The sequence below is a fragment of the Bufo gargarizans genome, chromosome 8 (genome assembly GCF_014858855.1).
Source record: "Bufo gargarizans isolate SCDJY-AF-19 chromosome 8, ASM1485885v1, whole genome shotgun sequence".
Lineage (NCBI taxonomy): Eukaryota > Metazoa > Chordata > Amphibia > Anura > Bufonidae > Bufo > Bufo gargarizans.
In genome coordinates, this window is record NC_058087.1 from 93,640,877 (window position 1) to 93,664,010 (window position 23,134).

The 23,134-nt window shown below is 46.5% G+C and overlaps 1 protein-coding gene across 5 annotated transcripts in view; it reads left to right on the top strand.

The window, feature by feature from the left end:
* Nucleotides 1-23,134, top strand: part of PIKFYVE (phosphoinositide kinase, FYVE-type zinc finger containing) — a 341,373-nt gene that overhangs the window by 51,664 nt on the left and 266,575 nt on the right. The window contains exon 1 of one of the 5 annotated variants that reach the window (XM_044303221.1): nt 10,103-10,241. The exons of 3 other annotated variants lie outside the window; for them this stretch is intronic. Coding sequence is in view for 1 of the 2 variants with exons in the window: in XM_044303220.1 (XP_044159155.1) it covers nt 20,214-20,242 (29 nt within the window). In the remaining variant the exon portion in view is untranslated. Of the gene's footprint in view, nt 1-10,102; nt 10,242-20,107; nt 20,243-23,134 lie in introns of those variants that run through there. One more of the 5 variants, XM_044303220.1, reaches the window with a different exon arrangement.

The following is a 23,134-nucleotide window of genomic DNA, read 5'->3' on the forward strand; positions in this document are numbered from 1 at the left end:
ATTAGACATGACAACGGCCTGAAGGCAACAGCGGACTTCCTGAGAGGTAATAATTTTGATCAGCACTTTAATGGCTTCATTTTAAACCTGTTGCAATTTGTATTGGAACATAATTTTTTTGTCTTTAAGGACAAATATTATTTACAGTTGCAAGGGGTGGCGATGGGGGCAACATGCGCCCCATCATACGCCAATTTATTTCTTGGAGCATGGGAACGATCTATCTTTCAGGAAGGGCAAATCGTCAGTGTAGATAAGGTCCATAATTGGATACGCTACATTGACGATATCCTGTTCATCTGGGAGGGATCCCTGGAGGATCTAAACAACTTTATGCAAATATTGAATACCAATGATCTCAATATAAAACTTACCTTCCAGGCTGCAAGAGAGGTGGACTTTCTGGATCTTCATATTTCGGTAGGTGAGGATGGAATGCTTAAAACAGACATCTACAGGAAAAAGACAGCAGTTAATTTGATCCTACATGCAGAGTCAGCACATCCCAGGACAACCATCAATGGAATTCCCACAGGTCAGTTCCTAAGGCTGAAAAGAATCTGTTCAGAAAAAATTCAATATCAAAAACAATCTAAAATAATGAAAGACAGATTCTTAGACAGAGGATACAGTAATCGACAAATCAAAAAGAGCATGAATGTGGCCAAGCAAAGAACAAGAGAAAAATTGCTGTATCCAAATGTTAAAATAACAAGGGATCAGAGCCAGGAACCAAGGTTTATAACCAATTACAACAGACAGTGGGGGCAAATTAATAAAGTGCTAAATAAACATTGGGAGGTACTCTTAACTGACACAAAATTAAAACAAATTGTCATAAATAGACCTCTCATTACTGCAAGAAGATCCAGAAATGTAAAGGATATTTTGGTCCATAGCCACTATATACCGGACACAGTAGGAAAAAAGGATGATATCAAAGGAGGCATGTGGCAGATGTAAAGCTTGCAAAAATATGGAAAGGACCGACGTGTTTGTGGATGGAGATAAACTAAGAACATACGAAATTCGAGAATACATTTCCTGCTCCTCCACAGGAGTAGTATATTATGCAACCTGCCCATGTGATAAAATATATGTGGGCCTGACCACACGAGAATTACGGAAAAGGGTCAGAGAACACGTTAGGGACATCGAAAAAGCTAATGATGAGGAAGATCTAGCGAATCTAAAAACTATACCCAAACACTTCAAAATCTTTCATAGAGGAAATCCAAGTGGGTTCAAATTCAGGGGTATTGATCTGATCCACCTAGGGACAAGAGGAGGAAATAAGGGCAAAAAACTAGCCCAACTTGAAAGCAAATGGATTTTCAGACTAAACACTTTGACACCCGTAGGGCTGAATGAAAATCTTGGGTTTAGCTCTTTCCTGTAAAATGCTGTGTTTTTTAATATATTTTATGGGGATAATAAACGTCATTTTAATGTCTATAATTTATTTCATGATATATAATATTATATAATATTATATTTTTTTAGTATTGCTATCCAGTTGTGATCTTCTTTCACTTACTTACTGTTTCTCTGTCCATATACAATCATTATAGGCTTTTCCCTTCACTCAGGAGTCCTTGGAGAAGAAACAGGCAGTATCCAGGGGAATGATCCCCTTCTTGGAGGATATTCGTCATCTCAAAAAATCTTTTGGCCCACCTAAACATGAGTTGTGGTTAGAAAATGGATCATTTGTTAAAACAATTTCATGAGATTCATCACTTTTAATTCTAATTTATTCATCATTTTTGTACGCTCTCGTAGCACATGAAATAGTCCTTCTGTATTTGTCACTGGTTATATATGTTCATGAAATAGCTGTTCTGTACAAATGCACTTTTAATAGTTATTTTTGTATTTTGTCACTGTAATACATGTGGTTAAATGTCCCGAATTGTATTTAATTATATTGCACACAGGCACTTTATATTAGATTCACCTTTAATCAATTAATAATGGCCCTAATATTTAAAGAGGTTTACACTTTATTAATTCTGCATTTTAATAATGTAAGACAGTATGCAACCATTGTTACTATTCACAATTAGTAATTAATCCTCACTGTAATTTATTTCTATGTTGCACTTAGATAACACCTTAGATTGAATATCAATATTAGTCAAATCTTTATATGAGCACCAAAGGTAGATTAGATATTCATATCCTGTATTTTAAATAAGCCCTTATGGCCATGAATTAATAACTTTTATTCCTAGCCATATTTAGATTCCTCCCAAAATAAACGTTTAGGCCCATAAAATTATGTAAAAACAATAAATTCCCTTAGTAAAAAATGGTCCGTTTCCCCATTATGTTCTATACCGCTCCGTGAGTTATAAATGAAGGTTCGCACAGCAGAAGAGGAGATCGGCATAGTGCGCATGACAGTCCTACGGCCAGCAGGCTTCCCTGTCATGGTCTTACCTTCTTGCTGTTCTCCTTCGTTTGACATGTGCTGGCGGCCATCTTGGTTTCTGGGTTTCTTGTAGCCTCCCACCCTGCGGCTTCTCCTTCCCACTGGGAGGAGCTGGATGCCTAGCTCATATATATAGGAGGTCTGTGGCTTCAGTTCCTTGCTTGGTCCTCCTGTGTTCACATGCTTCTAAGACTGCTGCTGCTTCTGGTTCCTGATCCTGGCTTCGTCTGACTACCCTGCTGGTTCCTGATCCAGGCTTCGTCTGACTACCCTGCTGGTTCCTGATCCAGGCTTCGTCTGACTACCCTTCTGGTTCCTGACCTCTGGCTTCGCAAGACCCTGCTTCGGTTTAGCCATCCGTTTGGACTTTTGCCTTACAGCTTGATTTTCAATAAAGCCTTCTTATTTCCACTTATCTCTTGTTGTACGTCTGGTTCATGGTTCCATGACATTAGGACCAAGCCATGAATTCTGACGGTACAGGGCCATCCTCGCTACCTACGCTGGTTGCCAGACTTGATCAGCAGGATCACCTGTTGGGTCGGTTCGCTGTGGCGTTGCAAACCCTGCTTGAACGCACGGCTCATTTAGCTTCCGTTGCCGATGGGTCGGTTGTCGCTCCTGGGCCCGCTCCTACTGCCGCTCCGGTTGTTGCGCCAGAGTCTACCCCGACACCTGTTGCTGCGCCTGCGGTGTTTCGGGGTATGACCGGTTCTGCCCCCCTTCCACAGCGCTTTGGGGGAGAGCCAACTCAGTGCCGAGGTTTCCTTAACCAGGTGGGCATTTATTTCGAGTTGCTGCCACATGCCTTTCCTACTGAGAGATCAAAGGTGGGCTTCTTGATCTCGCTGCTCTCGGACAAGGCCTTGGCCTGGGCCAGCCCTTTATGGGAGAACAACAATCCGGTGGTTGCCGAGTTTTCCGGTTTTGTTGCTTCTCTTCGGAAGGTATTCGATGTGCCGTCTCGTGCTGCCTCTGCTGCGAAGCTCCTTATGTCCATCAGACAGGGTTCACGATCCGTAGCTGAATACGCCATTGAGTTTCGTACCCTGGCAGCAGAGGTGGGCTGGAATAATGAGGCTCTGGTCGCTGCTTTCTCTCATGGTCTCTCGGATGCCTTGAAGGATGAGGTTGCAGCTAAGGACCTACCAGTGGAGCTCGAGTCTCTTATTTCTTTCCTGATTTTGATTGACACCAGACTCAGGGAGAGACCTTCCTTTAAGGAGAGCCTGCGGAGGTCTTCTAACAGATTGGCGCCTACGTTTGCTGTCCCACCCGTGCCTCCCTCTCCTCCCACGCCTCCTGGGGATGACTTGTCTGGGGGTGAACCCATGCAGCTGGGGTTTGCTCGCCTGTCCGAGGGGGAGAGGGTACTCCGGAGACGCGAGGGCCGATGCATGTACTGTGGTCTCGGTGGGCATTTTCGGTTGGCATGCCCGAACCTTCCGGGAAACGCTCGCACCTGAGATCCTGTCGGGGGCAGATCTTGGGTGGAGTCTCCTCGTCCCCGGTTTCCCGTGTTGACAAACCACTGATTACTGTTGTCCTCTCCTGGGTCGGGGGCTCGGTGACGACCCAGGCGTTGGTGGACTCTGGTGCTGGTGGTTTGTTCATTGATAGTGTGTTCGCTGCCGCCAATTCCATTCCTCTGCAGCCTCGAGGTTCCCCACTGGCTCTTGAGGCGATAGACGGCAGACCCCTTCTGCCGCCACACGTGACTCAGGAGACCCTTCCAGTGGGGATGGCCATTGGTGCCGTTCACAGAGAGTCGGTCTGTCTCCAGGTTATTTCGTCTCCACACTACTCGGTGGTCTTGGGGTACCCCTGGCTCCAGAAGCATAATCCGACTTTCGATTGGAGATCGGCCGAGATCCTCTCGTGGTCACCGCAGTGTGGGGCTAGTTGCATCCATGGGCCTGTCAAGTTGCTGTGTACTTCCTCGGACTCTCTGTTGCCTCCTGAATACGAGGAGTACCGGGATGTATTCGATAAGGTGCGTGCGGTTGCCCTACCTCCGCACCGCCCATACGATTGTGCCATAGAGTTACAATCTGGTGCCGTTCCTCCTCGTGGCAAAGTCTATCCACTGTCGGTAGCGGAGAATGAGGCCATGGAGGAGTACGTGAGGGAGGCGCTTTCACGCGGACACATTCGCAAATCCTCATCCCCGGCAGGGGCTGGATTTTTCTTTGTGAAAAAGAAGGGCGGTGAGTTGAGGCCTTGCATCGATTACAGGGGTCTCAATCGCATCACGATCAAGAACGCTTACCCGATACCCTTGATTTCCGAGCTGTTCGATCGCCTCAAAGGGGCCACGGTCTTTACCAAACTCGACCTGAGGGCGGCATATAACCTGGTAAGGATCAAGGCGGGCGATGAGTGGAAGACCGCGTTTAACACCAGGACCGGTCATTATGAATCCTTGGTTATGCCCTTTGGGTTGTGCAATGCGCCCGCAGTCTTCCAGGAATTCATCAACGATGTTTTCCGTGACCTGTTGCAGCAGTGTGTGGTGGTCTATTTGGATGACATCTTGGTATATTCGGAATCCATGGAGGCCCACATTCTGGATGTCAGACGAGTGTTGCAACGGTTACGAGAGAACAAGCTGTTCGGTAAGCTTGAGAAATGCGAATTTCACCGATCCCAGGTAACCTTCTTAGGTTACATCATTTCCGCTGAGGGGTTCTCCATGGATCCTGAGAAGGTTTCGGCTGTCTTACAGTGGCCCCAGCCCAGTGGTCTTCGTGCCCTGCAGCGCTTTTTGGGCTTCGCCAATTATTATCGGAAGTTCATCAGGGACTTTTCCATGCTAGCCAAGCCTCTCACGGATCTGACCAGGAAGGGCAGTAATCCCCAGGTCTGGCCGCTCGAGGCCATCCGAGCTTTTGAGGCTCTAAAGTCCGCCTTTGTGTCGGCTCCGATTCTGTCGCATCCCAACCCTGGGTTGCCTTTTGTCCTCGAGGTGGACGCGTCTGAGACGGGAGTAGGCGCCCTTCTGTCTCAGCGTAGAACACCAGAGGGTCCTCTGCTTCCTTGTGGGTTTTACTCCCGGAAACTGTCTTCCGCGGAGTGCAACTATCAGATTGGTGACAGGGAGTTATTGGCCATCGTGCAGGCCCTTAAAGAATGGAGGCACTTGCTCGAGGGCTCGGTGGTTCCGGTTCTCATCCTGACGGACCACAAGAATCTGACCTACCTCTCTGAGGCCAAGAGATTGACACCACGTCAGGCCAGATGGGCTCTGTTCTTGTCACGTTTTAATTACGTGGTCTCCTACCTACCCGGTTCCAAGAACATCAGAGCGGATGCCTTATCACGGCAGTACTCCGAGCTGTCCGGGGAGGAGTCGATTCCGACTTCGGTCATACCTCCGAATCAGATCCTGGCCGCCATTCGCACCAGCCTGACCTCTCCCCTGGGTGAGCAGATTTTGGCGGCTCAATCTGGTGCTCCCTCTGGGAGACCCAACGGCAGATGTTTTGTGCCTGAGGAGTTGCGCACTCGGTTGTTGCGAACCTACCATAACTCCAAGGCCGCGGGGCATCCTGGAAAGAATCAGCTGTCCTGGGCTGTTTCACGTCTGTTCTGGTGGCCTTCTCTACGTTCCGACATCGCCGCATATGTAGCGGCATGCTCCGTTTGTGCCCAGAGTAAGTCCCCTCGGCACCTTCCGTTGGGCCTTTTGCAACCCATAGCCACCGGGGAGCGTCCATGGTCACACCTGGGGATGGATTTCATTGTGGACCTCCCTGCATCCCGAGGCCATACGGTCATTCTCATGATTGTGGATCGGTTTTCCAAAATGTGCCACTGTGTTCCTCTCAAGAAGTTACCCTCTGCACAAGAGTTGGCCTCGATTTTTGCCAGGGAGGTCTTCCGGTTGCACGGTTTGCCCAAGGAGATTGTGTCGGATCGGGGGAGTCAGTTTGTGTCCAGGTTCTGGCGCGCCTTTTGCTCCCAGTTGGGGATTCATCTCTCTTTCTCCTCGGCCTACCACCCTCAGTCCAATGGGGCCGCAGAACGATCCAATCAGGCCTTGGAGCAATTCCTTCGTTGCTATGTCTCCGATCACCAAGACAATTGGGTTGACCTCCTGCCTTGGGCTGAGTTTGCCAGGAACACGGCGGTGAACTCTTCCTCTGGGACGTCTCCCTTCATGGCCAATTATGGGTTCCAACCTGCTGTGTTACCGGAGGTATTCTCTCCCCAGGATATTCCGGCTGTGGAGGATCACCTTTCCGTCCTACGTGCTTCTTGGGTACAGATCCAGAGGTCCCTTGAGGTCTCTGCGCAGCGCCAGAGACTCCAGGCTGATCGCAGACGAGCGCCCGCTCCTTCCTACCAGGTCGGAGACCGCGTATGGTTGTCCACCCGCAACCTCAACCTTCGAGTGCCCACTCCCAAGCTGGCGCCTCGCTTTGTTGGTCCCTTCCGAGTGCTTCGCAGGGTAAACCCGGTAGCCTATGCCCTTGCGCTTCCTCCTGGCATGCGGATCTCCAACGTGTTTCATGTCTCCCTGTTGAAGCCACTGGTGTGTAATCGTTTCACTTCCTCGGTTCCTCGGCCTCGTCCGGTCCAAGTGGGCAATCGTGAGGAGTATGAGGTGAGCAATATCCTGGACTCACGCCTGGTCCGCGGTCGGGTGCAGTTTTTGGTCCATTGGCGTGGTTATGGTCCAGAGGAGCGTTCCTGGGTTCCCTCCGCAGATGTCCATGCTCCTGCCTTGCTCCGAGCCTTCCACGCACGCTTCCCTCAGAAACCGTTCTTTACTCCGCGGAGGAGGGGCCCTTGAGGGGGAGGTACTGTCATGGTCTTACCTTCTTGCTGTTCTCCTTCGTTTGACATGTGCTGGCGGCCATCTTGGTTTCTGGGTTTCTTGTAGCCTCCCACCCTGCGGCTTCTCCTTCCCACTGGGAGGAGCTGGATGCCTAGCTCATATATATAGGAGGTCTGTGGCTTCAGTTCCTTGCTTGGTCCTCCTGTGTTCACATGCTTCTAAGACTGCTGCTGCTTCTGGTTCCTGATCCTGGCTTCGTCTGACTACCCTGCTGGTTCCTGATCCAGGCTTCGTCTGACTACCCTGCTGGTTCCTGATCCAGGTTTCGTCTGACTACCCTTCTGGTTCCTGACCTCTGGCTTCGCAAGACCCTGCTTCGGTTTAGCCATCCGTTTGGACTTTTGCCTTACAGCTTGATTTTCAATAAAGCCTTCTTATTTCCACTTATCTCTTGTTGTACGTCTGGTTCATGGTTCCATGACATTCCCTCTGTCTCCAAGGAGATCCGACGTCGGTGACGTCAGTCAGTGTCGCGCTTGACACGTGACTGCCCTCTCCGCCGCTTGACTCAGGAGACGGGCGGAAGTAATTCCACAAGCGGCCGATAAGTGATGAGTCATGCGCCAACGTAGCCTGTCATCCCGTACCCTGCACATGTGACCACAACTGCCCGCACCTATTGGACAGTTAACATTGTTAAATACTGGCCTTCTAGCCCCATTCAATCACTCCTCCTGAGGACGCAGCACGGCGAAACGTACGTCGGGGAGATCCAGCGCCTATTTTTGACCCTCATAGGTAGGTTCACATTCTGTCAATGGCTAGCTGTTTGATACTAGTTAATTCACTTAGCAGCATATGTCTTTTGGTTTAGGAATGGTAATAGTCTCCATATACCTTCATATGGGTGATTGCATGTAGAATGACAATGCTAGTGCACCCCAGCTTCATAGTTTGAAAGAGCTTACCTTCCTGCTGACATATACCATTGATGGTCCCTTCCATGTTAATAGTCCTACACCAGTAATAGGTGCTTTAGTTATTAGATTCCTTTATCACAAAGGCTTATTATTATCTGTATAAATTCAATGTTATAATGGTATAATCATGTTTACAATTACGATTGTTCAATAAAGATCATGTATAATTTTTTTTAAAGTTCTATGGGATTTTGTGTACTCATTTAGTGAAGTTCATTATTGATATTTTTGAGTATCCCGGTAACAGTTTAGTTACTTATTCAGACCGACTAGGTATTGTTTAAGACATTTTTTAGCGTCCCGTTCATACCTCTTTTTATTGTCCAGCAGTGAGGGAACAGAGAGAAAATCCACATCGCCCCCACAGGTTTCCACAATTCTGTCCCTGTCGGCTTCAGTATATGAAAAAAAAAAGGAGATGAAAAGGAGAAAAAAAAGAAAATTGGAAGCGCATTAAAAATGTATTAAAAATGCATAGAAGATGCAACTGCGTCCCTTATATATCCCCTATAATTTTATAGTTCTCTATATGTTTCCACGTTTTTCTAGTTGTCCAAATCATTTAATTTTATATCTGATTTAATTTTATATTTGCTTTATAAGCAGTCTATTTATTTCACTACTATTGTGATTATTACATCGATGTAGAGATGAAAACTCTGACATTATACAGAGTTATCTATATATTATGTGACACTATCAAAGTTTATCTATCTATATATATATATATATATATATATACACCAATATGGAGATCCAGTCCACCTATTCTATCCATCTGAATGAAAGAAAAAATGTTACTCCACCTCTATTAGGACTATAAAAGGCGCAATTGTATGGGGTCCTTGAAAATTACCCACTGATGAAGGAGCAGGGGGCTCCAAAACGCATATGGTGGAACTGTAACAACCTAAAAGGATTATTCCGATAACACAGAGCAACAATAACCTATGAATTGCAACTATACCGAGACTGCATGCTGAATCGGAGGCTCGGCCTGTGAACCTGACACACCGAGCAACACGCTGAACACAGGCGATCCACAGTCCGAGACGCAAGGAGTCGGACGCCACTACTGGGGAGCGAGATACTAACCTCTGAGCCAGGGACTGTTCCCACAGAAGCCTGCATCACGGTAAAACCTAATCAAACACCATTGAGAGGTTTGGCATTATGTGCCCTGTGTGAGAGAAAAGGTAAAATAGCTATGAGGAACCGTGAATAATGATTGATAATCATAAACAATGACCGATGAAATGGGATTAACCATTTACCAACCTTGGAACGTTAAATACAACTAACCGTATATGAACCCCATCCAATCATGAAGAGTGCGTAAAAGGAACAGTTATCACACTCTTCATGAACTGCTTCTCATGAATTGGTATCTGGATACTTTAGGAATTGACGCCTGGACATTTATGGATTGACGTTTGGATTTGCCGAAACTTGACTATAACATCATGAAGTATCTGTTGGATGGAACGGACATACACCTGTTGGTGGAGCTCTTGTCATCTAGTCTAGCCGCTAGCTCACGGTGTATATATCGTGACCTCATGATCTTACTTCTTTATCCATCTCTTTACCTTGGCTGTTTCATAACCTGAATCATGTAGGAAGCCAACACTAATGGGTATTGGGCAGAGTAAGAGCCCCAGCTTGGCAGGTATGGGCACAGACAGTGCGGGGCCACATACAGAGGGGACTACTATTCTCATGGTAATGACAACCATCCCCACCAAGTATTTTATTCATATGAGATGGTGACAAGACTTCCTGGAATCCCTGACACTGATTGGGTTACTAGGTGACTGGTTTCTGCTATTGCCGCGCTCGATTGCTCCGCGATAGACGTCTCTCGCCTGGAGCGCAGCTTCGATTGCTGCTGCCTGGCCGTGTGAGCGCTCAGCTGATCTGCTCGCAGGGAACAGGAAGCTACGAGTGGTCGCTGAGCCTGCGCTTCCCCTCCACAGCCCTGCGCCACTGCCGAGCTGAGCCGGGCATCTGCATGAGGCAGGACGCGCGCTCCCTCTCTACACAGCAGGTAACATGGCAGGCGGCCGCTCCGGTGTGTTCCGCTGTGCTTGGCAGGGCATGGCTACCGTGGGTATGAATGGCCACACTTGCCATCCTGTCATACACTGGCATTTCCTGCTGACAGCAGCCTTTCTCCGTCACGTGACATGGGGGCTGTCACCCAGCTTTCCCGGCGTGTGATGGGTGCCCCCTGCAGACAGGCAGATTCAGGCCTGCTGGGGGTTGTACAATGTGTGCTATAGACCGCAGATACAGGTGGCTGACAGCAGGACAAGAGTTTGGGAGGAGCTTTGGGAGGGCAGCCAATCAGCGAGGAGGAGCGCCACAAAGTCCTTTCCAGCTGGACACCAGGCGCAGTTTACAGCCCCTTGGAGCCGTGCAGTGGAATTGTTAGGGATCTTCTAGATGTCTTTTGCCACTGTCTCATGAATTAACGTGATTCTGAAAACTTTGAGTTGAAAGTTTTTTGAACTTTATTATATATTCATGCCCCCCCTGTTTCAAAAGCTTTTGAGATGTAATTTCAAAGGAAGTACAAGGCAGATGTGGTAAAACACATGCTGGCGCTGTTCAGCCATTTCATGTACGTAGAAGGCCTTATGCACACGACCTTATGTATTTTGCTCTCCGCAAAAGAAAACGGATCCACAAAAGATACGGATGACGTCTGTGTGCATTCCATATTTTGCGGAACAGCTGGCCCCTGATAGAGCAGTACTATCCTTGTCTGTATTGTGGACATTATTAGGACCTGTTCTATTTTTTGGCTGAATTGAAATACGGACATATGAAAACGGAATTCACACAGAGTAACTTCCGTTTTTTTTTTGCGGACCCATTGAAATGAATGGTTCCGTATACGGTCCGCAAGACAAAAAAAAAACGGAACAGAGAGGGAAAGAAAATAAGTTTGTGTGCATGAGGCCTAAAGTGCAGGATCTAAATCGGTGACAGGTCTTCATTAGCTTAGGCGGTGGTTGCTCTACACATGGGGGGGGGATTTTTAAAGTCTGTTTTGCAGAAGTCAGTGTTGCTGTAATTTGTGCCAAATGCATCAAACGATACACAACGTTCATATATTTGGTGACTATTTAAAGGGATTTTCAGAGATCTTTTAACTGATGACCTATCCTCTGGTGCCTTTTCCAACAGCTGATTGGCGAGGGTCCTTGGTGTCAGACCCCATCAATCAAATACTGATGACCTATCCTCTGGTGCTGGAGCCTTTTCCAACATCTGATTGGTGAGGGTCCCGGGTGTCAGACCCCCACCGATCAGATACTGATGACCTATCATCTGGTGTATTTTCCAACAGCTGATTGGCGAGGGTCCTTGGTGTCAGACCCCCACTGATCAGATACTGATGACCTATCCTCTGGTGTCTTTTCCAACAGCTGATTGGCGAGGGTCCTTGGTGTCAGACCCCATCAATCAAATACTGATGACCTATCCTCTGGTGTTTGTGCCTTTTCCAACATCTGATTGGCGAGGGTCACAGGTGTCAGACCCCCACCGATCAGATACTGATGACCTATCCTCTGGTGTTTGTGCCTTTTCCAACCTCTGATTGGCGAGGGTCCCAGGTGTCAGACCCCCACCGATCAGATACTGATGACCTATCCTCTGGTGCCTTTTCCAACATCTGATTGGCGAGGGTCCTTGGTGTCAGACCCCCACCGATCAGATACTGAGGACCTATCCTCTGGTGCTGGAGCCTTTTCCAACATCTGATTGGCGAAGGTCCCGGGTGTCAGACCCCCACCGATCAGATACTGATAACCTATCCTCTGGTGCGTGTGCCTTTTCCAACATCTGTTTGGCGAGGGTCCCGGGTGTCAGACCCCACCGATCAGATACTGATGACCTATCCTCTGGTGCGTGTGCCTTTTCCAACATCTGTTTGGCGAGGGTCCCGGGTGTCAGACCCCCAACGATCAGATACTGATGACATCCTCAAGTCTAAGGCTATGGCTACACGTCAACATGTGTCACGTGACATTCATGTTGCACAACATATTTTACAATGCTGGTCTATTGTGGCACTGTGCGACATACCGCGACACAATAATCCATCGTGGATGGTTTTTTGCAGCTGTCGTGTTGCAGTCGCAGCATGTTGCAGTGCGACACCATACACTAGCTTTATAAAATATGTTGCGCACCATTACTGTGACAAATGTCGTCATATAGCCCTAGCCTAACACTTCTTCCTTCAGCTGTTATTACACTTTCTACGTCGCCCCTTTACAGAATTAACCCTTTCACTGCCAGTTGTGTTTGGACATTTTGTTCAGCGTGTGTAGAGTTCATACCTACCACTTAGGCCTAAAATTTACATGTGCTTCTTCATAAAAACACCAGCATTTGAAAGACCAAAAATCTGTTTTTGAACTGGAAACTTTAAAAAAGCAACAACCGATAAAATGAAGGGATTACAGTCCTGTGAGTGCACCGCCCGAAGTAGACAACCTGATGATTGCAGTTGACTTGGTGGGCTGTTGACAGCCATGTGCACCTCTGACTAAGGGCTGATGCACACAAACGTATTTTCTTTCCATGCCCGTTCCATTTTTTTTACGGACCCTATTTGGAACCATTCACTTTAAATCACTCCGTGTGCATTCCGTTTCCGTATTTCCGTTCTAGGGGCCAGCTGTTCCGTTCCACAAAATATGGAATGCACATGAATGTCATCCGTATTTTTTGCGAATCCGTTTTTTGCGGACCGCAAAATACATACATTCGTGTGCATAAGCCCTTACAAATATTTTTTAAAAACGCATGAAAGTACATGAATAAACACAGAAGCAAAAGTACAGCACATGAAGTGAATTTAGCGACAGTGCACATGGCCGACCAGCCACTATGTACATTTTGAGGGACCTGCTAGGGTTGTGCAATATACCGGTATTTACTATATACCGCGGTATTAAGATATGGCGATATCACCGTTTAGTAATCACCGCATTATTTTAGTGACATCATCAGAGCAGTCAGCACTGTCAATGGGCGCTATAAATGTCAAGATCTCTGAAGGCTCCAGATGCCCACCAGCAAGCCTCGATGAGCCGTTGCATTCACTTCCAGGCCTGTGTTGTTCATGCAGAGGCACAATGACTGGATGAATGATGTTACTCAAGTAGTATGGGCTTGTCACTGTACCATTCACAAAGTGTAGGGCAGTTCTGTATTGACTAGACCCACCTGCCCACACTGTTACACCACCACCAAAGACTCATCTGGTGACAACAGTGGCTGATGCATAGCATTCTCCTTGGCGTCTCCAACATCATTGGTGGCCATCCATTTCTGCTCAGCTTGAATCAACCTTTCATTGGTGAACATCACTGAGGCCCACTGGTCCCTTGTCCAGCGTAGATGATCCCTAGCCCATGCAAGATGATGACGCCTGTGGCCAGGTACCATTGCAGGTCGTCTAGCACACAGACTACACTGATGTATTGGTTTTGAATAGTCTGACGAGACACTTGGGTGCCTCTCACCTCCCTTAAATGTGCCTGAAGTTGTGCGGCATGCACAATCCAGTTCCGCAGGGCATTGTTCACAATAATGTGGTCATCAACGTAGGATATGGCCAAAGAACGTCCACTATTCTGTTGCAACCTGCTGATCACACTCTGTGACACTGTAAGCTTAGTGGCCACTTCTGTCCTGACGGCAATGGCGAGGTACTGTTAATCAACTGTAAGGTGTCATCTTGGTCTCATGATATTAAAATGTGAACAGCATGATGAGGAGGACTATTTAAATATTAATTCTAATTGAACCATGAAATTTATTGGGCGATTCATGGATTAAACACCTGTTGTGAATTTTGCTGTTAAGTTCCTTGTTAGAGAACAGCCAGATGTGCAAAAAGTACTGAACCATTGAACAGTTGGACATGTGCATTCAAAGTTTAGAGAGGGTCACATTAAGTTCACCTGTAAAGGGCTAATCCTGAAATTTCACCCATAAGCCAAATATCCCTAAGTTTGTGTGTGTGTATGTATGTATATATATATATATATATATATATATATAGATATAATATATATCTCTATCTATCTCCATAGAAAAGGTCAGGCAGCACTCCTTTCACATGCAGCTGTAGCTGTAAGGTGCCCGCGGTGGTCCCTCGATTCAGGACGGAAGACAACAAAGAAAATCCGCAGCAATCCTTGAAGAATAAAAAAATGTGTAGTTTATTCACATGTCGAAATTTGACAACGTTTCGGTTCTCTCACAGAACCTTTCTCAATATACATACACACACACACACACACATCAGCGGGCCTAACCTCACCTATCGGCTTGCAGAGTCTTGCCGCCGTCTTCTTGTCATGTCTCCGCCCACGTCCTGTTTACTGAGTTCACATGGCTGCAGGTTCAGAGCTCTGGTCTGGTTCTTTGCACTTCCCATCTAGGTTACTGACAGAGGAATGTGCCACAAGGTGCGCACCTTCCCTGCCTAACCTGACTGTCCATGAGCGCATAGACAGAGTCACACCTCTCGAAGGCTGCTCTCTGAGTATCGGCAGACGTAAGGGATCCCTAGTATTACCACTATCAATATTATAATTATCTATCTCATCACTATCCAGTCCCATAATAATAAATATTGTATGTAATGATAATTGCAGACATGTTGCTGTGTTTCACAATATAGGATCTGCTTCACCTTTCCATACTGAAAATACTTAAAGGGGTTATCCAGTAAATTATATTGATCATTATCAGATCAGCCGGGGCCTGACATCTGGGACCCCCACCGATCAACTGTTAGAAGAGGCCTGAGCTCGGTGACCGCAGCAGCCTATTCCTAGGCCATGTAATGTAACGCTATACGTCGGTCACATGGCCTAAGTGCAGCTTAATCCCATTGAAGTGAAAGGGGCTGAATTGCAATACCAAGCACAGCCACTATCCAATGTACAGCACTGTGCTTGGTAAGCTGCTGGGAGTCCACAGCGCTCCGGTGAGCACGACGGCTTCCTGTAATAGTTGATTGGAGGGAGTGCCGGAACTTGGACCTCCGCCATTGTGATAATCAGGACCTATCCTGAGGATAGGTTATCATTATCGTTTCCTGGATAAACCCTTTAAAATACATTTGCAACAAAAAAAACTGATCCTGTACCATTGACTTACATTGATTTTCATCATGGATCTGGTTTGTTTCGGTTTGAAAACTGGACACAAAAATGCTGCCTGCAGCGGATTTGTGTCCGGCCCCAAATCGCAACTGGACTGAACCGTTCATTGGCAATGAATGAGGACAAAACTGATCCGTTTAATTCAGGTCTTGAGATCCTCTGCCGGATCTCAAAACTTAAATTAAAAACCGGATGTGAAAGTAGCCTAAATTGATATATGTGCCCCATTATGGGGATCATTTTCCAACATATTTTCTCACAGCCATATCCATTTTGCAGTCCGTAAACGACGAAATGCAGATGCCTACTGTGAAGAATACCACGCCTCATGCCTGCTTGACGTCACCTGTCGAGCTCACGAGATGCGGTATTGTCACGGGTTACCAAAGTGTGACATTACGCCGTCCATAGGAGCAGGTAAGGTCGGTTTGGTACAGTTTACACAGACACCTCCTGTCCATGCTAGCACAGAGAGGCAACAAGCTGAGAGAGCCTTTTCACTGCCGCAGTGAAAGCAGCGCTTTCTCAGCCCGGGATACTGCCACCAGCTTCTCATTTGATATAAGCCCAGTCCGCTAACAGGATTATATAGGGTGAGAAACCAACCCACGGTAGCTTATAACTAGGCTAAAACACGGACGTGGGGATGCGTGATCGAGATACAAGATGGCACAAGATTAAATTATATATTTAATCGCCTTAAGGGCTCACTAGATGACACAATATACACAGAGAATATATACAGTGGTCTGAGGTTACAGATACAGGTGATATAGGTACAACAGGGTTAAGCAGAACAATAAGTCAGTTTACCAGATATGAGTCCTTTGGGTAGTGATGAGTTCTTAGCTGTATTCACGTCGGAGGCAGCGATGTCAGCCAGTTGCAGGTCTTTCCAAACACACTGCACAATGTGACCCCCTTTCAGAGAAAGACACGCCCGCTTGCTGGCACAAGCCTTTTAACCTGTAGCCGCCCCCCCCCCCCCCCCTCCCCCGCTTGACTGGCTGCAAATGACCCACAAAACCCTTTAGGGTTTATAGCTCCAGTCCAGAAAGTCACAGGGAGATGGTTCTGGGACCAACGGATCCGCCTGGGTTCCCGCTACAACTAGAGTCCAAACATGGTGCCAGTATTGGGTTTCTGTGGGGAAATATATATATCTCCCTTCCCTGGCATCCCACCCTCAAACAAAGACTATGGGCATGTTCATTGTGGCCACTGGGACATTGTATCCGGTTTGTGCCTGCGATGGCAGGGCGATTCATAATTCCTTATTAAATGTAGGTGCCAACATGTCTGGAGGTATCATTGATCCTGGCAAGGGCTGATACCTCCTGCTGGGGTTTTTTCCTGCAGGATCCGTGCTGTCTGACTGGAGGTGAAATGTTACCAAATGTGGCCTGCTAGGAGTTTTCTGCTATCTGACTGCGGCTTGAAACAGGGCCCCCTGTGGAGCTTGATTTCCTCTGCCATTTTTCAGCAAATGGTGGTTGTGAGAACATGGCTGACAGTAAATATTAATCCATATTCCTCACACCTACGGTGTGCATTTCACACTTTTCCCGGGCCCCATTTTCAAAATGCTTATTCATGTCCAAGATACAGACAAGAATAGGACGTGTTCTATAATTTGTGGTACAGCCGCAGATAGCACATCGATGACATCTCTGTGCTGTCCGCATTTTTTACAGCACCCTTAGCAATAAAAAGGTCTGCGTGCAGTCCGCAGAAAGTGTGGATTGTACCTGAACCAAAAATACTGTTGTGTGAATGAGGCCTTAAAGGGGTATTCCGGTTGTTTAAAGTTATCCCCTGTCCACAGGATAGGGGACAACTATTAGGTCAGTGGGGTTCCTACCTCTGGGACCCCCATTGATCAGGAGAACGGGAGACTCATGCCTCCTGCAGCCTCCCTTCTTGTGGATCAGATGCAGACCCATTCATTTCAATGTGGCCACAAAAGATGCAGACAGCACACACTGTTCTAACTGCTAAAAACTGTGATCAGTTGTTATGGCAACCTGGAGTAGGACCTGCAAGCTTCTATTGACTAATAGGGGACCGTGTAAATGGCAGTTCGGATTTTAGTGAAAGGCTTGCTGGCTGCTATTGGCTAATGCATGTTATTTTTTTGCGACTATCTCAGGAACGGTAAGGCTGGGTTCAGACCTGAGCATTTTACAGCGCGTTCCCACACGCTGTAAAACTCTCAACAGGCAAGAACCAATGATTCCCTATGGGAATGGTTCTCACCTGAGCGTTTTACAGCGCTGTAAAACGCCCGACGCCCCAAGAAGTACAGGAGCTTCTTTGGGGGGTCTTGTCGCGCATTCCCTTACATAGACTTCAGCGGGTACGCGCGGCAATGGGCGTTTGCTTGTTCCGGAGCCGCGATTGTAAACGCGCATAAAGAGCGCTCCATCCCGAACGCTCAGGTCTGAACCCAGCCTTAGTCCTAGAGACCTGGGTCTAAAACCTTCCCGGACACCTGATGTTCCTGTGTGCCAAATTCGGTGAAGAACGGTCCAGTCGTTTGGTCTTGCATAAAGAGCGTCCAGACAGACCGAAACTCATGTCATATATATATATATATATATATATATATATATATATATATATATATATATATATATAAATTAATTTCTGTCTGTCTGGACGTTCTTTATGCGCGACCAAACGACTGGACTGATCTTCACCAAATTTGGCACAGAGGTACATCAGGTGTCCGGGAAGGTTTTAGACCGGGTCTCAGCTCTCTACCGTTCCTGAGATATTCCCAAAAAATAGCCCACATTAGCCAATACAAGCCTGCAAGTCTTTCTCTTCAAATCTCAACTGCCATAAACACAGTTTTACTCCAGGTTTTAAAAGGGGCGGACACAGTGGAGGTCAATGTTAAAGGGGCGGGCACTGTGAAGGTCACTGTTAGGGCTGTCTCACACGAGCGGATGCCGTGCGTGACATCCGCTGCGTGAATGACAGCCAAGACTCGATGCGGACAGCAGAAGCACGGAGCATTAACATGATTGATAATGCTCCGTGCCTCTCTATGATCTCTTTACTACAAAATCACGGTGAGATAAAGTTGTCACTGTGATTTCGTAGTAAAGAGATCACGGAGAGGCACGGAGCATTATCAATTATGTTAATGCTCTGTGCTTCTGCTGTCCGCATCGGGTCTTGGCTGTCATTCACGCAGCGGTCGCCGCCACTGTGACGGTCGCCGTCAAAGGGGCGGTCACTGTGGAGGTCATTGTTACCGGGCACTGTGGAGGTCATTGTTACCGGGGCGAGTACTGTAGAGATCACTGTTATGGGAGATACTGTCTATCACACACGGAAACATAAAATGAAATAGATGAATTATACCCATGCGTATCTGGGTCCTTCTGCTAGTATATATATATATATATATATATATAACAATGGCAACACATCAAGCTAAATATAAATGTGGAGGTGCTGGTCAATGGATTTGGCAACAAATCCAGGACAATATAAGAATAAAAAAAAATGGCAGCACTCTTACAAAAAAATGAGTGAAAAGAAAAACTCTTTATTCGCCCCTGTGATCGCAGCTAGGGATAAGCGAACTTGTGTTTCAAGTTTGGCGTACAAGGTTCGGGTTATTTTATAATTTCATTATGGATTCTGCTACTATGGACCATAACTAAGGGTACATGCCAACGTTATGGATTTATGTGCGGAGAATCCGCACTGAAAGCCACAGGTGTTCGCAGGCAAATCTGTGCGGTCAATCCGCATCGATTGGTGCGAATTTGCATGCGGATTTGGTACAAACTTTCTGCGTGCGAATTTTACTAAGTGAATGAAGAAAATCCAGTCAGAAAAAAATAATATAATATAATTTGGTTCCACTTGGAACCGAACCCTAGTTCGAGAAATATTTTTTTACAGTACAAGTTAATTTATGAAGTGATTACTCATCGGAGCCAATACATTTGAATACTGTACAGAGCTCCTGCTCCGTACAGTATTAGGGTCCATTCACACGTTCGTATTGTATTGCAGATCCGCAATGCACCCGGCCGGCACCCCCATAGAACTGCCTATTAGGACATGTTCTATTTTTTTCCGGGGTCACGCTCCGCGGATGCGGACAGCACACTGTGTGCTGTCCGCATCCATTCCTGGTCCACACCCGTTCCGGTTAATTGCAGAACGGATGCGGACGCCTTCTACAGAAGTGTGAATGGACCCTTAGAACAAAGTTTTATGCGAATTGAATTGCTCATCCCTAGTTGCCATACACTTTAGAGACTTTCAACCAAAAGATAATCTGCCGGTTGAAACTTAACAGCGAACGAACGTTTTTGCCAACCAATGACAGAGGATTATCGTCTGAAAAGAAGTCGGCCATGTTTAATATTTTCATCAGATAGTCAGACTAAAGATCTCTCATTCACATAAGGGTCGTTCATAAACTAAACCGCTTTCTTTACAAAAAATGCCATTAGTTATTGTGAGCCAAAACCAGAGATGAGGTATAATGGGAAGATTTCCTCCTATTCTGTGTTTTTGACCCACTCCTGGGTTTGGCTCACAATACCTGATCAAACAACTGAAGTGTGAACTTGGCCTATGTCTATATCTGTGTTGGGGGTGTCCAGTTTATGGTCAGCTGGTTTTCATGTCAGGTTGATCAGTATCACATGCTGTACAGCCTGCCAGCAAACTTCCTGCTGCCTTTTCCTTCCCTCGGAGCCAGCTTGAGCTTTGCTGTTTCCCCGGTCGTCATGTCGGACACAAACAGGATGAGGCATAACTGTCCAGGGTTCATTGTGAGACTGGAATAAGCAATGTTTTCTGTCGGTGTATTTGGAGCAGGGTATGTGTTATTGGGTTTTACATGTATATACCTGTGGTTAGAAGGTAGGATGTTAACAGTAGTTTAAATGGCAGGTAATATTCTTGGTGACCGAGTCTAACAGTGCCCTGTAATGCAGATTAATGGAAGACTTTGTCAGAGCCCATAATGGTGACCATTAATGGTTAGTTGGCATCTTTTAATATCCAGATGCTACAGACTGCTTTAACTCAGAAATGGTTGAATACAATATATATATATATATATATATATATATATATATATATATATATATATATATATATATATATATATATATATAATCAATTTACTATATATACTGAATGGGGTAAATAAATAACTTTCTAACATTCGAGGGGACCGGCCTGGCCTGTCTTCATACAACAAAGAGTAGAAGTAGCAGATGTTATATAAGCATGTAAACATGAAACGAGTTGTCTATCTTGTCCCTGGGACATCGCTGACGAATCTGCCTTGTCTCAGGCTTTGGTGTCACCTTGGGCTTCTATAGACTAATATAGAACAGATTTTGCTTTGTCAAGTGGTCATACTATCCTCTTTGTTCTTAGCAGTTTTCTTTTCTTCCAGCTCTTTTCTCTGTAGTCGCTATTGTCCTCATGGTTGTCAGTTTCCATATCTAATATTCACTTCCATGGACAGTGGCTGGGATGACCAGCTCTCCTCTAATAACTGGTGCCCTTTGTTCTTGGGAATATCAAATTGAACCGAAAAAATTACCTTCTAAGTAGTGTGACTAATACCACGCCTTGTGCCCGCTTGACATCACCTACGTCAAGCTCACGAGACGCGGTATGGTCACGGGTTACCAAAGCGTGACGTTATGCCCTCCATAAGAGCAGGTAAGGTCGGCTTGGTACAGTTTACACAGACACCTCTTGTCCACACGAGTACAGAGAGGCAACAAGCTGAGAGAGCCTTTTCACTGCCGCAGTGAAAGCAGCGTTTTCTCAGCCCGGGATACTGCCACCAGCTTCTCGTTTGATATAAGCCCGGTCCGCTAACGGGATTATATAGGGTGAGAAACCCACCCGGGGTAGCTTATAATTATGCCGACACACGGACGTGGGGATTTATGATCGAGATACAAGATATCACAAGATTAAATTATATATTTAATCACTTTAAGGGAACACTAGATATAACACAATATACAAAGAGAATATATACAGTGGTCTGAGGTTACATATACAGGTTATATAGGTACAACAGAGTTAAGCAGAGCAGAAGTCAGTTACCGGGTAAGATGAAAGTTCCTTTGGGGTATAATGGTGCTTTAGTCCTTGGCTGCAGTCACGGTGGGGGTGGGGGGGTGGAAGTGATGTCTCTCCAAACACATTGCGTGTCAGAAAAGACACGCCCGCTTGCTGGCACAAGCCTTTTAACCTGTAGCCGGCCCCTCCCGGCCTTTGGGAGGGGACCACCCACCTCTGCTGGACTGGCTCCAATGGACCCACAAAACCCTTTAGGGTGCATAGCTCCAGTCCAGAAGGTCACAGGGAGATGGTTCTGGGACCAACGGATCCGCCTGGGTTCTGGCTACAACTAGAGTCCAAACATGGTACCATTAGTTGGTTTCTGTGGGGGAGATATGTATATCTCCCTTTCCGGGCATCCCACCCTCAAACAAAGACCATGGGCAAGTTCTTCATGAACATCGGGACACAAATATGTATCCCGTTTGTGCCTGTGATGGCCGGGCGATTCATAATTCCTTATGAAATGTATGTTCCAACATGTCTGGGAGGTAGCATTGATCCTGGCAAGGGCTGATACCTCCTGCTGGGGGTTTTTCCTGCAGGATCCGTGCTGTCTGACTGGAGGTGTGAAATGTAACAAAAAGTGGTCTGCTAGGAGTTTTCTGCTATCTGGCGGCGGCTTTGAAGCAGGGCCCCTCTCTGGAGCTTGATTTCCTCTGGCATTTTTCAGTAAATACTGGTTGTGAGGACATGGCTGACAGTAAATATTAATCCATATTCCTCACAAGCAGAGATTGCTTATTACATAGAACCATTCAGTTAGTTCAGCATCAGAGGGGCCAATATGATGGCATGCTGGTGTGCTACGCAATCTGACCAAGGGCAAACAGAACTTCAAGTTGGACATCTATAGTTGATTCCAGCTTCTCTATATTATTTCTCAGGGTTCATGCACTCTCTCTAGAAAGAATCAGCCAGAAAAAAGTGTTGAGTGTTGCATGTTTCAGCCTATGTATGTATGGAGACACCAGAGCCTGTTTGGCAGAACATGAAGACTATACAGCTCTGTCCTAAAGAAATGGACAGGTCTCTCCAAAGTTAATGCACCCGTAACTGGCTTGACACACTTTACCTGTTTTTTTGTATATGGAAAGATCTTAAAGGAGTTTTCCTCTGGATAGATCATTGTGATGAATACCACCCCTCGTGTCCGCTGACGTCAACCACGTCGAGCTCACGAGACCTGGTATGATCACGGGGTTTACCAAAAACGTGAAGTTACGCCCTCCAGAGGAGCACGTAAGGTCAGGCTGGTATAGTTTACACACACACACCTCCTGTCCACGCGGGCACAGAGAGGCAACAAGCTGGAAGGGCCTTTTCACTGCCGCAGTAAAAACAGCCCACACTCAGCCCGGGTAACTGCCACCAGTTTCTCGTTTGATATAAGCCCGGTCCGCTAACGGGATTATATAGGGTCAGAAACCAACCCGCGGTAGCTTATAACTAGGCCAAAACACGGACGTGGGGATTCGTGATCGAGATACAAGATAGCACAAGATTAAATTATAGATTTAATCGCTATAAGAGCACACTAGATATAACACACTATACACAGACAATATATATACAGTGGTCTGAGGTTACAGATTACAGGGTATATGGTTACAATAGG